This window comes from Balaenoptera musculus, chromosome 6 (assembly GCF_009873245.2).
Source record: "Balaenoptera musculus isolate JJ_BM4_2016_0621 chromosome 6, mBalMus1.pri.v3, whole genome shotgun sequence".
NCBI classification, from domain to species: Eukaryota; Metazoa; Chordata; class Mammalia; order Artiodactyla; family Balaenopteridae; genus Balaenoptera; species Balaenoptera musculus.
This window is the reverse complement of record NC_045790.1, coordinates 51,293,202-51,308,493: the sequence shown is the minus strand read 5'-3', so window position 1 is coordinate 51,308,493 and position 15,292 is coordinate 51,293,202. Positions and strand designations below refer to the sequence as shown.

At 40.0% G+C, this 15,292-nt stretch overlaps 1 protein-coding gene across 1 annotated transcript in view; it reads right to left on the bottom strand.

Moving 5' to 3' along the window:
* Nucleotides 1–14,779, bottom strand: part of PSIP1 (PC4 and SFRS1 interacting protein 1) — a 47,885-nt gene extending 33,106 nt beyond the window's left edge. The window contains exons 1-4 of the mRNA XM_036854146.1: nucleotides 14,753–14,779; nucleotides 4,124–4,304; nucleotides 3,371–3,585; nucleotides 124–200 (exon numbers count right to left, since the gene is read on the bottom strand). Coding sequence (XP_036710041.1) covers nucleotides 124–200; nucleotides 3,371–3,585; nucleotides 4,124–4,304; nucleotides 14,753–14,779 — 500 coding nt within the window. The remainder of the gene's footprint in view (nucleotides 1–123; nucleotides 201–3,370; nucleotides 3,586–4,123; nucleotides 4,305–14,752) is intronic.
* Between the last annotated feature and the right edge of the window lie 513 nt (nucleotides 14,780–15,292).

Genomic DNA, 15,292 nt, shown 5'->3' with positions numbered 1-15,292 from the left:
ATTTTAACGTCTCCTGTTACTTTACTATTTTCTCTAAGAATTAATCTCTACTTGTTTTTCGTTATATGCCCAATGAACCTGCTAAATTAACTCTGATTTGCTTTTAGAGCTAAAAGGACTTACGTCTCATGAGTTCCAAAAAAGAAAATGGGTAGTTTGTTTGTGGGTGGTTTTACAGCTCCATCAGGAACTTCATCTACCTAAAAAAAGATCAGAAAAATTAAAATCTTTTAAATCATACGCACCTAAACACATCAGAATAAACTGAAAACAAGACATCCAAAAGGGATCTGCTATAAAATGGACCAGTTCTACAGGTCCACAATCCCTTACCTCCAGTTCTGAAACCCAAGAAGCTCTGAAAACCAATATTTCTCTCAAAACTCATTTGGTAGCAAAACCTGGATTGACACTGAAGCTATTCCATCATTTCTTTTACCCACCTAGCATTTCTACTGATGCTTCTCCACAGAAATATCGTGTTAGATTACCATGTGCCATCCCAGACCCTACTAGGAGCAAGATATATGGCATATATACCATCATTACCTTTCTAAAATCCCGAAGTTCTGAATTTTTAAACACATCTGGCCCTAAGAATTCCAGGTAACGGAGTCTGAACCTATTCAAAAATTTTAAATGCTATTTCCGCAGGGAGGCTATCCGAATATAGGAGACATTAACAAGTTTAAAACAGTATTTCTCCAAGTCTGAAACACATATTCTGAAAAGATCTTAGACCTACACGGCTGAATCACATGAGGTTACCTGTTCCTTTTTCATTTCTCTTTTAATACTTTAATACTTCTAATTAAGTAAGGAAGAAAGTATCAGGTACTGTTATGTCTAACACATCTGTAATACTTAATACTTTCGCTTACCAGAGTTAAGGCCATCAGGCAGTAGTATTTAGCCAGAATTTAACATTTCTACTTCATTATTTATTTATTTAAACTTCATAATAACATTTCTATTTCAAAACTTTCATAATTTCAAAGACACCTTAATTTAAAAAATCAGCTGACTATTAAGAAGGGTACAGACCACCAGCAGACCTATGATGCTCCACATGCATTATCACGTTTAAGAAAAGACCATGAGGGTGATGTTGGCAATCTGAAGGTTTCAGACATCAATAAGAATCGTCAGCACCCAACACCCTTGGGAACTTAACTTCCCCACCTATATGAAGATTATACTGTCTTTTCAACTTTGTGACAAGTTGTTAAATTGTGAAAATCCTTAGAGGCCTTAAGATAAGGGATATATTTGTCACCTCAGCTCATATGCTTTCTGCCAGCAAACAGCTTTAAAAGTTTATGCAAATGTCTAGCACCTAAAGAGTTTAATAAATGCTAGGCAATTTTTTTAAGTTGACTTTAAAAACGATTACTACTGGTACAGGATTACAAGAATGTGCAAGACTTAAAAAGTAATGAAGCCTGGGATACACAGAAAACTTTAAAATCAAAACTGGAACAATGATTGTCACCTTCACAGCTGAGACCTTAAATACATATTTAAACTCTCTAAAGCAAAGACTTAGAATTCATAAGACTGGAGGGAAGATAGAAAAAGGAACATAATTCTTAGACACAGACAATTATCAAAACTAAATTCAACTGCTTCTAAGAAAAAAAGGGGAAAAGGAAAGAGACTAAAATTTCCCATTTTAATCCAAATTAAATTGTTAAATATAGAATTTATTAAGAAAGAAAGAAAATACTCTGGCCCTCCTAAGGCTACTCTATTTGCTTTATTAGCATTCTTAGTCACCTAACAGACTGAAGCTGTGGGGAGGATGATTTAGAAGAAGAGCAGATAATTTTTTAAAACATTTTCATTTTTGTTTTTAAACTGCACTGTCGCATAGAAATCTGAATAAAGATGTACCCCATATGCTCGGTTTTATAACACCTCAAAATAAATGATGCTAAAACCACAAAAAAAGTATTTTGCAGGCGCCTTAAAACCTGCTCAGTTTCCCTATGCTCTCTACTTAACATGAAATAGGTTTTTTAGCGTATGATTTATGTACTAGAATTAGGGGGGTGTGCTAATAAGGAAATTCAGTTTGTATCCACTGCTCTGCAAAAGCTTACAAACTACCTGGAGGTCAAAGAATGCACATAAGAGTTAAAAGGTTGTCACAAAGGGAACAAAGTGTCAAATATACAGACGAATTATGATTAAGGATTTTTTCAATAAGACACCACTGAAAAGGTAGACTTAATAGACCAGGGAAAAAAAAATCTTTCCAGGCTGGGGAAGGAAACCAGTAAACCTGAGTCTGTAAAGAGCTGGATGGGAAAAATTAAGAAACAGTGAATATTTTATACTTGGATAGCACTCAGCAACTCACTCCATGATTCTCTGTAACCAATGGTTATTTTTCCTCCCAACTGACATAATTAAAACTACAGGATTTAATTATCTTTAAGAAATACAGCCCTCAAAGAAGAGTAAATTAGTGGAAATGACAACTTTAGAATATCTCATGTTTATATTTAAGAAGGACCTTGAGCTTACTAATCTAATTGAGCTCAACATTTGCTAGGTTCTATCACTACCTTAGAACCTGAGTCCTACCATAACCTAAAAGATCTTTTTCTGAAAATGGTACTTAGATATTTTAGACAGTCTCAATTCCTAAATGTTACAAAAAACCCTCAGTCCTTAATCACCTCTCTGCACTACATGTGAACCCAGGAATCTGGGTCTACTCCTTTTGCCTGTGGGAAACAATCAAAGAGGTAAAACAACTTCTTCAAGGTCAAAAGGCAAACTTCACCAATAAAAACGTGAAAATAAACTTTCTAGACGTTCCGTGATGCTACCTTATTGTAAAATTTTCAAGAATATCCAGTCCTATGTCTTATTAAACAAGTCAATCCAGAAGGTCTCATCAACCATAAAACAGGAAAGAATACCTATGTTAATTTAATCACGTGGAACTCTTTGACACCCAACAGTCTGCATAGATTTCACTGGTATTTTGCATTTTTACTCGAAGGTTAAGAAAATGTCTATGTTTTGCTTAATTTTTAAACACAAAATCCATACTTGATTATTTTCACCTACAGTGGAACACTAATGGCATCACCTTGAAATATTTCATATTAAGAAAACCTGCCAAAGTCTGTCAAAAACAAACCATAGGAAAATACCTAAGTATGTAGAAACACCTGAATTTTTAAATTACATGGAAGATTAGTGGGCAGAAAACTAAATAAAAGGTCAGGTTACAAATGAGACTAAGTGAAAGCGAGGGGAGAAAGACACGAGAAAAAAAAATTAAGAGAAAAGGGTATAGGAAGTAGGCCTCTGAGGAAGGTAGCACCGCTAAACGCGAAGGCTAAAAATCACTTACTCGAGCTGGCCAATGAGGATAACCTTTCATCTTGGCGAAGATGAGGTCCCCAGGTTTGAAATCGCGAGTCCATGTTTCGGGGGCGAGGCCGGGGGTCCGAGCACAGGGAGGAGGTGTGGCGGTGCGGACTGCGAGGGGGATGCGGGAGGGCGGACAGCAGCCGAGGCTCCCGCGGCGGCGGGAGGGGGAGGATGCCTCGGGGTGTCCCGACGCGCCTGCGAGGGAGAGCATGGAGGACGGTTAAAGCTCAGAAACCCGAAAGGAGGGGCCGTAAGGGAGGGACGGGGGAAGGGGAGGAGGAGGGGGAGGGGGTGGGGAGGGGGAGGGGGGTGGGAGAGTGAGGGGAGAGCCGCCTCCCGCTCCTCCCGCGCGAGTGCGCGGCCTCCGCAGCCCGAGAGCTAGCCCTCCAGGCTTCGCCAAGTCTACCGCTCGACGACCGAAAAGACGCCACCACCTGAGGCAGAGATGCTTCTCAGCCCCGAATTCCCCTTTCTCCCGCCCCATCTTTTCTCTGGCTTTTTTCCCCCAAGCTTAAGCCCCAGGAGGGTGGGGGGTCGGGGGGGAGAAAAAGATGGCAACAGGCAGGGGAACGTTCCCCTCCCATCCACACACGGCCTCTCCCCCAGCCTTCTTCCCTACGGTCGCAGCCCCGGGCCGAACCTCTGCTCCCGGGCGGGCCGTGGCCACTTCCCCGCTACAGCCAGGAGTGAGGCCACCGAGGGGGGGCGGGGCGAGTCCCCGCCGCCCGCTCACCTGCCGGGGCCGCGGGCGCTGAGGCTGCGGTGGCGGGCCGGCCGCCTCTGCCCGCGTCCACGCAAGCCACCTGCGCCACCAGCTGCCGCAGAGGCGTCTCAACGGCTCCAAATAGCAACCGCCGCCACCGCTGCCGCCGCCGTCGCTGCGCTGCTCCCGCGCGGCTCCCGCTCGGCGCCCGCTAGCACTGGGACGGGACCAACTGCTAGCCGACGGAGGGGGGATAACGCAACACCCGCCGAAGGTATGTGGCTTCTAAACGGGACTTCAGGAGACCCTAGATCCCCAAGTTCGCTTTTTCCTAACAGGTGCAGCCTGATGGAGGGAGAGAAGAGTGAGATGGAAAAGGAGGGGCGCAAACAGCTTGGCCCGTTGTGGCCTCCCCCCTGCGGTTGCGGAGTGGTCGGGCCCGGCCCGCCCCTGCTGGCTGCTCTGCGTGTGTGTATTTGTATGTGTACTGTATGTAAAAGGCGGGGAGGGAGGGGAAACGATTGTTGTGGACGGGGTTTGGGGGGCGGGTATACGGGCCTCCAGCCCTTGGCTGTGTGTTGGAGAGAACCTGGCAGCCTAAGCTGCATGTTCTTGCATCGTTTCCCAGGGTGGAGAGGTTTTTAATGCTGCACTTGCGCGGTTTGCACCATCCAAAAAAGAACTGTACAAAACCCCATAGATGAAATCGGAGCATGAGGCGGTTGCACGGGTGTGCAGCTTGTAGGCCTCTTAAACCTTGCTGAAGGGGCCCTGCAGTCTCCTTTTCCTTGAAACTGTAATATGAGAAAGCCCCATTTATTTTCTTTTAAATTTAAGCACCAAGAAGCTATTAAGAAATAAGCAGTCCTAACGAATGCAAAACGTGCAGTATAGAAAACAATGATAGGAAAGCATAAGCCTTTTCGATAGGATGTGGGTTTGGGCCCATACTGTATTTTAAATGCATCTAAATTTTATTTCCCTAGTAGAATGGTAGCTGGTAGGTAGTACAGTGTAAAGTGCTGCTACACCTCAAATGTTTATCTCTCAAAATACTCTTCAAGGGATTTCTAAAATTATTTTTTTATCCTGTAGCCAGTACATTTTTAATGTGTTGGTAGTTATTACTAGCCTTCTGATGTGAATTGATACTTTAATATTTTACTGTACCAGAATTACATCACCAGAATTGTCTTATTTAACCATTAACGTTCACCCAGGTTCCCAATAAATGTAGCAAAGAAAGCATTTTGAAAAGTAACAAAAGCTGATCTTAATGTGTTTCATCCTTCACTGAGTCCCCTCCCAAAGTACCTACTGTGTGTCAAGCACTCTAGGTGCTAGGGATACAACCATGAACAGCAAGCACAGACCACTTCCCATTAAAACTGAACAAAATATGAAAAAAGCAAAAAAAAAAATAAAATAAATAATAGTACATAGCTCATACTCCTTTAAAACGAACGACTCACAAATAAATCAAGCAAAGCTTACAATTAAGTAGGTAAAAAATTGAGAATTTTTGAAAGAGATACACATAGGCCTTTAAAAAGAATAAAAGAAGACATTCCCAATGCAAAACGTCTTGCAAGGAGACTGACTCATACCTCAGCAATACGAGAGGGTTCCAAGTGCTGCAAAAAGAAATGACTAGCAAGCGAGAGGGAAGGGTTGGAGAAATGTCTTGAAGCTTTTCATCGTGAATTTGAGTTTGATTACAATGTATACTAGAGAGCTACTATAGGTTGCTGAGCAACAAAGGTAAAGATGATCTTTAAAAAGTTATTCTTGCTGCTACAAAGTAGATGAACAGTAGAAAGAGGCTGGAGATTACTGTTGTACTCCTTAAGTGACTGGTTTCTGGATGAGACTGTTGACTATGAAAAGGGGAAGGAAAGGCACAGCTAAGTACACAAAGGAATAATTGTCAGTTAGTCATAAATAGTGCACAGGAAAAAGTGGAGAAAGATGTATTGAAGAAAATTCCAAGCACTGAGTAGGAGAGACTAAGGCATCATCCAGCAACCATTTCTTGTGTACCTCCTTTGTTCTAAACCCAGTAAGGCTTTGCAACTCCAAGTGTGGTCCAGGGGCTTCACCTGGGAGCTTGTTAGAAGAAACGCAGCCCCTTCCCAGACCTGCTAAATCAGAATCTGCATTTTAACAAGATCCCCAGATGATTCTTATGCATATTCAAGTTTGAGAAACTACTGCTGTACGAGATACTACAGACCATAGGAACTCAAAATTAAGTAGGGAAGACAGATATATATTAATAGATAAATTATAATTAATATTAAAAGATAACTTTTTATTAGTGCTTAATGATGGTACCAACAAGTAAAATTATTGGGAGTGGGGAGGTCCTCAGAAAAGGAATGGAAATAGAGGGAAAATGAAAAAGCATTGATGTTTTAGTGTTAGTATTTTAAAAGAAAGAAAGAAAGAAAGTACAAACTTAGCTCTTGCTATCTTTAAGTTTTGGCAGTTTCTATTTTTGATAGTCTGTAGACAATGGGCAGATACCCTTTAAACAATAAGTCAAAGCAAAACAGGTGGTAGTTTAAGCCTCTAGAGAACAAAAGCCCAGGATCCCTGGGAGCAGCAGTTGCAGAGCGGAGGGGGAGGGGAGGGGAGAGGGAGGCGCGAGTGTTGGGCTCATCAGAGCCCCTTGGAGAGCTTTTCAGAACTACTGTGAGCTTGTGCTCTTCTCCAGCCAAGCTCCATGCACCCCTCCCCCACAGGCAGCCTTCTTAGTGGGGATGCCAGGAAAAGTATAGCAAGATAGAGATTAGAGGAGCAATGAAGGGAGTTGTAAGGAGAAAATACAATTTCCAAAACAACGGAAGCAAGGGGGAGGGGGAAAGGAGATCTAAGTGAATTGAGGGAGGAGCTTGACTTACAGTCTCTCATTTAATCCAGGTGTTACTATCCTCATTTTACAAATGAGAAAACAGGCTCACAGAATTTGAGCAACTTGCCCCAAATCATAACATCTACTCAAGTGGCCAAGGCAACGGTCCCCCCAGTCTGTTCTCAAGTCCCCGCCTTTGTGTGATCCCACACCGCCTCTAGGTGGAGCAGGGGGCCAGCAGCACTGTGTAATTAGAAAAAGATGCTGGAAGTAAAAGCAGCCCAGCACTCTTCCACCTTCTGTCTTTGCACTTGAAAGTATTCCCAGCTTCGAATTTCCTGACAGCCTCCATCTGCCCCACCCCATTCGCAGCTTGTCCCTACCACCAGACCATTCTGTTTAACTCCTTCTAGTCCTAGAGGGCTCAACCCAAAAATCTCCTCCCGAAAGACTTCTGACCTCATCTCACTGTGACGTAATTTCTTAATTACAATCTTTCTGACTAGTCTTTAAACTGCTTAGAAGAAGGGACTATCTTAGTGATCAGTGCCTGGCATTCGCAGGCACTCGATAAAATTTGTCTCAATAAATATTTGTTAAATAAATGAGAGGAAGGGGCAGGTGAAAAACTCTGACAGGGTCTCCCTTATCCTTTAAGCTGAGAAAGCAGATACGAAGACACTTGAGGGTACTTAATTTGTTTTGACTTTGTGAATTTTTCATGTGCTTAAAGGCTAACCCTTTAAAAGCACTGACATTTCTCATTGACTACAAATACATTCATTCTAACCATTTTAATGGAAATCATTCTAAGTAAGAGTTGATACTTATCCCCCAAATTTAGCAATGAGAATCCCTTCCTTCACATCTTTTACATATAATGTGCATAATTCCCCACACGAATACACAGTATTAGTAACACAACTTAAACTTATTGGTATGAGCAGCAATTACTGAACTGTTGGGGTTTTTTTTTAACATCTTTATTGGAGTATAATTGCTTACAATGTTGTGTTAGTTTCTGCTGTATAACAAAGTGAATCAGCTATATGTATACATATATCCCCATATCTCCTCCCTCTTGCGTCTCCCTCCCACCCTCCCTATCCCACCCCTCTAGGTGGTCACAAAGCACTGAGCTGATCACCCCGTGTGATGCAGCTGCTTCCCACTAGCTATCTATTTTACGTTTGGTAGTGTATATATGTCCATGCTACTCTCTCACTTTGTCCCAGCTTACACTTCCCCCTGCCCATATCCTCAAGTTCATCCTCTACATCTGCGTCTGTATTCCTGTCCTGCCCCTAGGTTCCTCAGAGCCATTTTTTCTTTTCTTTTTTTTAGATTCCATGTATATGTGTTAGCATACGGTATTTGTTTTTCTCTTTCTGACTTACTTCACTCTGTATGACAGACTCTAGGTCCATCCACCTCACTACAAATAACTCAATTTTGTTTCTTTTTATGGCTGAGTAATATTCCATTGTATATATGTGCCACATCTTTATCCATTCATCTGTCGATGGACATTTAGGTTGCTTCCATGTCCTGGCTATTGTAAATAGTGCAATGAACATTGTGGTACATGACTCTTTTTGAATTGTGGTTTTCTCAGGGTATATGCCCAGTAGTGGGATTGCTGGGTCATATGGTATGAACTGTTTCCTTACATGTGATACTTTAAGCCTTGTGGTGGGGAAGTTAGCAAGAATATGGGGAAGACAAAGAACATTAATCAAAGAGCTAGTTCAGTTAGAGATGTCATAAATCTGGTCTAAGCCTAGCTTTCTCTGGAAGTCAAAAGTACTTGGAACTTTGGTCCTTAAGAGGGGCAAAACTAAGATGTACTAGTTTGTGAGGTAGCGACTAGATTTATCAATGAGGAGAGTCATTCTCAGACACAAGGGATAAGAGAAGCATCAATGAGTCTGGATGGTCATTAGAAAAGCTGGAAAGAATTTTGTCATCTCATTCCATTATATACATGGAATCATACAGTACATAACCTTTTCAGATGGGCTTTTTCCACTCATCTTAATGTTTTTGAAATCCATCCAAAACATTGTTCCATGTATCAGTGGTGCATTGCTTTTTATATCTGAGTAGATTCCATGGTATAGATGTACACAGTTTTTTTTAGACATTCACCTATTAAAAAAGATATTTTGGTTGTTTCCAGATAGTTGCCATTACAAATAAAACTGTTATGAACATGCGTGTGTAGTTTTTACGTAGGTATAAGTTTTAATTCCTCTGGGATACATGCCCAGGAGTGCAATTACTGGGTCATAGGTAGTTGCATACTTAGTTTTTTGGGTTTTTAAAAATATTTATTTATTTATTTATGTTATTTATTTGGCTGCACCAGGTCTTAGTTGCGGCACATGGGATCTTTAGTTGCGGCATGCAGGATCTAGTTCCCTGACCAGGGATAGAACGGGGACCCCCTGCATTGGGAGCACGGAGTCTTAACCACTGGACCACCAGGGAAGTCTCTATACTTAGTTTTTTAAGAAACTGTTTTCCAGGGTGGCTATATCATTTTATATTCCCACCAATAATGAATGTATAAGAGATCTAGTTTTTTCACACCTTTACCACCATTTGGAATTGTCACTATTTTTTCTTTTCACTGTTCTAATAGGTCAATGGTCTTAATTTCCACTTCTCTAATAATTAGTGATATTAAGCATCTTTTCATGTGCTTATTTACCATCTGTGTTATCTCTTTGATGAAATGTCTCTTCATGTCCTTTGCCCATTTTCTAAGTGGATTGTTTTTTCACTGTTGAATTTCGAGCATTCTTTATATATTCCAGATAAGAATCCTTTGTCAGATGTGATTTGCAAATATTTTCTTCCAGTCAATAGCTTGTCTTTTCAACTTTACCAGATCTTTCACCAACTAAAAGTTGTTAATTTTGATTTATCAATTTTTTATTTATCAATTTTTTTTCTTTTGTGGATGATGCTTTTGTTGTCATGTCTTTACCAAGCCTTAGGTTCCCAAGATTTTTCTCCTGTGTTTTCTTGTAAAAGTTTTATAAGTTAACATCTTATATTTAAATCTATGATCCATTTGAGTTAATTTTTGGATAAGGTTTGAGGCTTTTCTTTTTTTTTTTTTTTTTTGTCTATGGATATCCAAATCTTCCAGCACCTTTGCTGAAACTATCCTTGTTTCATTGAATTGCCTTTTTACCTCTGTTGAAAATCACTTTGCCATACTAGTGTGGGCTTATTTCTCTATTTTGTTTAACTGATCATCGTGTCTTTCTGTCTGAGCCACAATCTTGACTACTGAAATACTAACACACTGTCTTGATTACTGATGCTCTATAATAAATCATACAATCAGGTAGAATGATTCCTTCTACTTTATTCTTGTTTCTTAAGTTTTTTTTTTCTGGCGATTCTGGTTTCTTGCTTTTCCATAAGAATTTTAGAATAAGCTTGTCTATATCTATTTAAAAATCTTCCTGGTATTTGATAGGAATTATGTTAAATTTATACATCAATTTGGGGAGATTTGATATCTTCAGTAAGTTGGGTCTTCTAATCCATGAACACAGTATGTCTCTCCACTAATTTAGATCATCTTTAATTTTTTCATTAGCATTTTTCATTTTCAGCCTACAAACCCCATATATGGTTTGTTAGATTTACAGTTAAGTATTTAATTTTTTGGAGCTATTGTAATTTTAATTTCATTGTTCATGTGTTCATTGCCAGTACATAGAATTGATTTTTGTATGTTTATCCTATATTTTGAGACCTTCCTGAACTCACTTATTAGTTTTAGGAAAAAAAAAATTGTGATAGATTTTGATGGATTTTCTACATAAACAATTACGTTACCTGTAAATAGGGGCAAAGAATACACTTCATATGATTTCAGTTCTTTTACATTTTTTGAGGATTGTTTTATGGTACAGGATATGGTCTAACTTGTATATGTTCCAAGGGTGCTTGAAAAGACTGTATATTCTGCTTTTGTTAGGTAGAATATTCAATAAATGTCCATTATATCCTGCTGGTTGATGGTATTGTTGAGTTCTTGTATATACTTCATTATTTTCTGTCTAGTTGTCCTAACAATTGTTGAGAGAGAAATGAAGTCTCCAATGATAGTTGTGGCTTTCTTTCTTTCTTTTTCATTTCTATCAGTTTCTGCTTCATATATTTTATAGCTCTGTTGTTTGGTGACTATACATTTAGCATTGCTATGTTTTCTTGGTTGATGGACCCTTTTATTATTGCTTTTTAAAATATTAATTTAATTAATTAATTTATTTGGATGTGCTGGGTCCTAGTTGCGGCCGGCGGGCTCCTTAGTTGCAGCATGCATGTGGGATCTAGTTCCCTGACCAGGGATCAAACCCAGGCCCCCTGCATTGGGAGCGTGGAGTCTTAAACACTGTGCCACCAGGGAAGTCCCAGACCCTTTTATTATTGTTTAATGATTCTTCCTGTCTCTGGTATTATTATTATTATTATTTTTGCTTAGAAGTCTACTTTATCTGATATTAATATAGCTATTCCTGCTTTCTTTTAATAAATGTTTTCATGGTATGAATTTTCCAGCCTTTTGCTAACATGTTTTTATATTTGAAGTGTGTTTCTTATAGACAGCAGATAGTTGGGTTATGTTTTTTAATCCATGCTGCCAATCTCTCTTTTAATTACAGTATTTAGATCACTTACATTTAATGTAACTATTGATATGTTAGGGCTTAATTCTGGCATTTTACATGTTTTTTATTTTTTGTCCTCTTTGTTTGTTTCCTTTTCTATACCTTCCTGTAGTTTCTTTTAACTTTTTTTTTTTTAATAAATTTATTTATTTTTGGCTGTGTCAGGTCTTCATTGCTGCGCGTGGGCTTTCTCTAGTTGCGGTGAGCGGGGGCTACTCTTCCTTGCGGTGCGTGGGCGTCTCATTGCGGCGGCTTCTATTGTTTTGGAGCACCCGCTCTAGGTGCGCAGGCTTCAGTAGTTGTGGCACATGGGCTTAGTTGCTCCGCGGCATGTGGGATCTTCCAGGACCAGGGATCGAACCCGTGTCCCCTGCATTGGCAGGCGGATTCATAACCACTGTGCCACCAGGGAAGTCCCTCTTTTAACTTTTGTTACAATTCCATTTTGATTTACCCATAGTGTTTTTGAGTATATTTCTTTGTAGAAATTTTTTAGTTTTTGTTCTAGTTATTACATTATATGTACATAATTTATCACAGACTACTTCTGTTGACATATTACCAGTTTGAGTGAAGTATAGAAAAGTTCCTTTGCTGTCCACCATTTACTATATGATTGTCCCCGTGCCTTTCTCCACACCATTGTCTCCCTAAGAAATGTCCTTCAATAACTCTCTGCTTATTCACCATTTTTCTTCTCTTGAAAGTCCAAACCTTGTTATACCTCTTAGGTCTCATTTTTACCCTCATCATCTATTCTAAAATCCCATATTTACTACTTTCTGTAGTACTCACTTTTAAATTAACATATTGTCCTAGTTTAAAATGCTTTCAGATTCAGTTGACAGAAACTCTGTTATAGTAGCTTATACAAAAGAAGTTAAGAGATAGACGCTGATACTGCAGCTGGATGACTTTAGGACCAATGTGTCTTCAATTCACTTGACCTTTTCCTTATATTGGCTGGTCTACTTATAAGCAGATGATTGCTCTCTGGGAACCACATCTGAATTTTAGATAGGAAGAAAGGGCATAGGATGAAGGGATAGGCTAACCAGGTCCATCTCTTTTTAGTTAGAAAACAGAAGCTCTCCCAAAAGTCACACCCAGCAGACTTATTTTGTCTCATTGGACAGAATTCTGTTACATATCTACTCCTGGCTGGAAAGTACAAGTGAGAAAGGGGTCGTGAATAGGAATTCAATTAACAAAACAATGATGTCTGGGGTACATATGCATAAGTATCTATGTAATCCATTTGGGTAAATCTTATGTCTCCCTGATTAGTTTGTAAGGTATTTAAGATCAGAGATCTAATCAGAGTTAGTCATTTTGTACTTCATACCAGATGACTGTAAGGGTCCTCCTAATTTCATATATTTCTGCTACAAACAACAAATAGGGTTCTTAAATGGGGGTTTCAAACCAAACATAATTATTTCAGAATTTTTCAGTGAGCTCAGTTTCTTCTGAAATTAATAGCTTCTTCAGTCAGGGAAGTAGAACTACTACGAGATATAGGACAAGAGTTTCTTTTTTCTTTTTCTTTTTTTATAGCAAGTAGAAATTCTTGTGGGAAGAACTGGAGAAGTGAAGGTCCAAGAGGTATACTGGAAGATTAGAGAGACAGTAACCAGCAAGTCAATCTGAGAAACCAAGCAAGTCCAGCTGCCAAAATAGACTTGTATATGGAAGGCTTATGGGGAGATGTATGGGAAGTTGTGCCTCTATTCACCTACCACCTCTGTGGATCATCTCTCAAGCATCTGGTGTTGAGCCTGAGACCAGCGTTGGTCAATGGGGTCAGGAGTTGGGAAGAAGATCCAGGTGTGGACTGAAGGAAAATGAGGACAAGCTAGACCCTTCTGGTCCTCTATATCTGTCTCTTCCTGCATCTAACCACAATGAACTTCAGAGTAATGGCTGCTGCTTCACTTCCACCTTCCAAATCTATCTCAAATTCTTCTTTTGGCCAACTCTAATGTGGAAACCTCCAGGGAAGGAGATTTTGGGAAATGTAATCTAGCTTAATCAAATCACCACGACTAAGTTAATTTCATAAATGGAAGTTGAATCTTTAATCTCTAGTGCATTAAAATAATTGTATTGGAACTTCCCTGGTGGCACAGTGGTTAAGAATCTGCCTGCCAATGCAGGGGACACGGGTTTGAGCCCTGGTCCAGGAAGATACCACACGCCACAGAGCAACTAAGCCCGTGTGCCACAACTACTGAAGCCTGCGTGCCTAGAGCCCGTGCTCCACAACAAGAGAGGCCACCACAATGAGAAGCCCGCGCACCGCAACAAAGAGTAGCCCCTGCTCGCCACAACTAGAGAAAGCCTGCATGCAGCAGTGAAGACCCAGTGCAGCCAAAAATAAATAAATAAGTAAATAAATTTTTAAAAATTGTGTTGCCTGGAGGGCTGGAACTGTATCTAAATTCATTTATTCTGTCCCTTTTGTCCTAACCAATAATTTGATTCTTAAATTATATGTTGTTCCATTGATCTCGCTGTGCAAAAGATAGTTTTCTTCTGCCCTGGTACCTATCTCCTCAAGGGAAAAAGGAGTCCCTTCTTTGGAATTAGGCTGTAACAGGCTGCCCAGGCAATCTTGTCTCTTAACTTCTACTAGTCTTTTTTTTTTTTTTTTCTCTTTGTTCTTACATTTCTGTTGGCATTCCTCTTCTATTTCTCTATTCTGGGTATAATTCTTGAACTTTCTCTAGTATATCCAGCTCCTCTCCTGCCTTAGCATGTTTATGAACCATTACTTCTAGCTAGTAATTTATCTTTGGGTAATGTAGTTCGCCCATTTTTATTTTAACTAACTAATATATATTCAACTGCAGATATTTATTGAACATCTAAGATATCATCCTAGCCTCCATAGGAGCTCAAAGTACAAAAATATCTATAAAACAAGAGAGGAAGTAAAAAATACCACCATAGAGCAACAAATAAACAACACTCAGAGTTCAGAGAAGAGAATTGGGTTCTGCCTCCCCATGGGCTCTTTATTTACCTTTTCCAATCAAGAAGCTTTGTATAAGATTTCCAAACCTTCATAATATTGCCCTAGTGTTTATATTACAGATCTGTCTGACTTACGATGGGGTAACGTCCCGATAAACCCATTGTAAGTTGAAAATATCCTGTCAGAGATGCATTTAATACACATAACCTACTGAACATTGTAGCTTAGCCTAGTCTACCTCAAGCATGCTCAGAACACTTACATCAGCCTACAGTTGTGCAAAGTCATCTAACACACAGCCTATTTTATAATAAAGTGTTGAAAGTCTCATGTAATCTACTGAATACCGTAATGAAAATGAAAAATAGACTCGTTATATAGTCACAGAATGGTTGTTTACCCTGGTGATCAGAAGCTCGCTACTGCTGCCCAGCATCAGAGAAAATCCAAAGCACATATTACTAGCCCAGGAAAAAAAATCAAAATTCAAAATCTGGGCTTCCCTGGTGGCGCGGTGGTTGAGAATCTGCCTGCCAATGCAGGGGACACAGGTTCGAGCCCTGGGCTGGGAAGATCCCACATGCCGCGGAGCAACTGGGCCCGTGAGCCACAACTACTGAGCCTGAGCGTCTGGAACCTGTGCCCCGCAACAAGAGAGGCCGCGACAGTGAGAG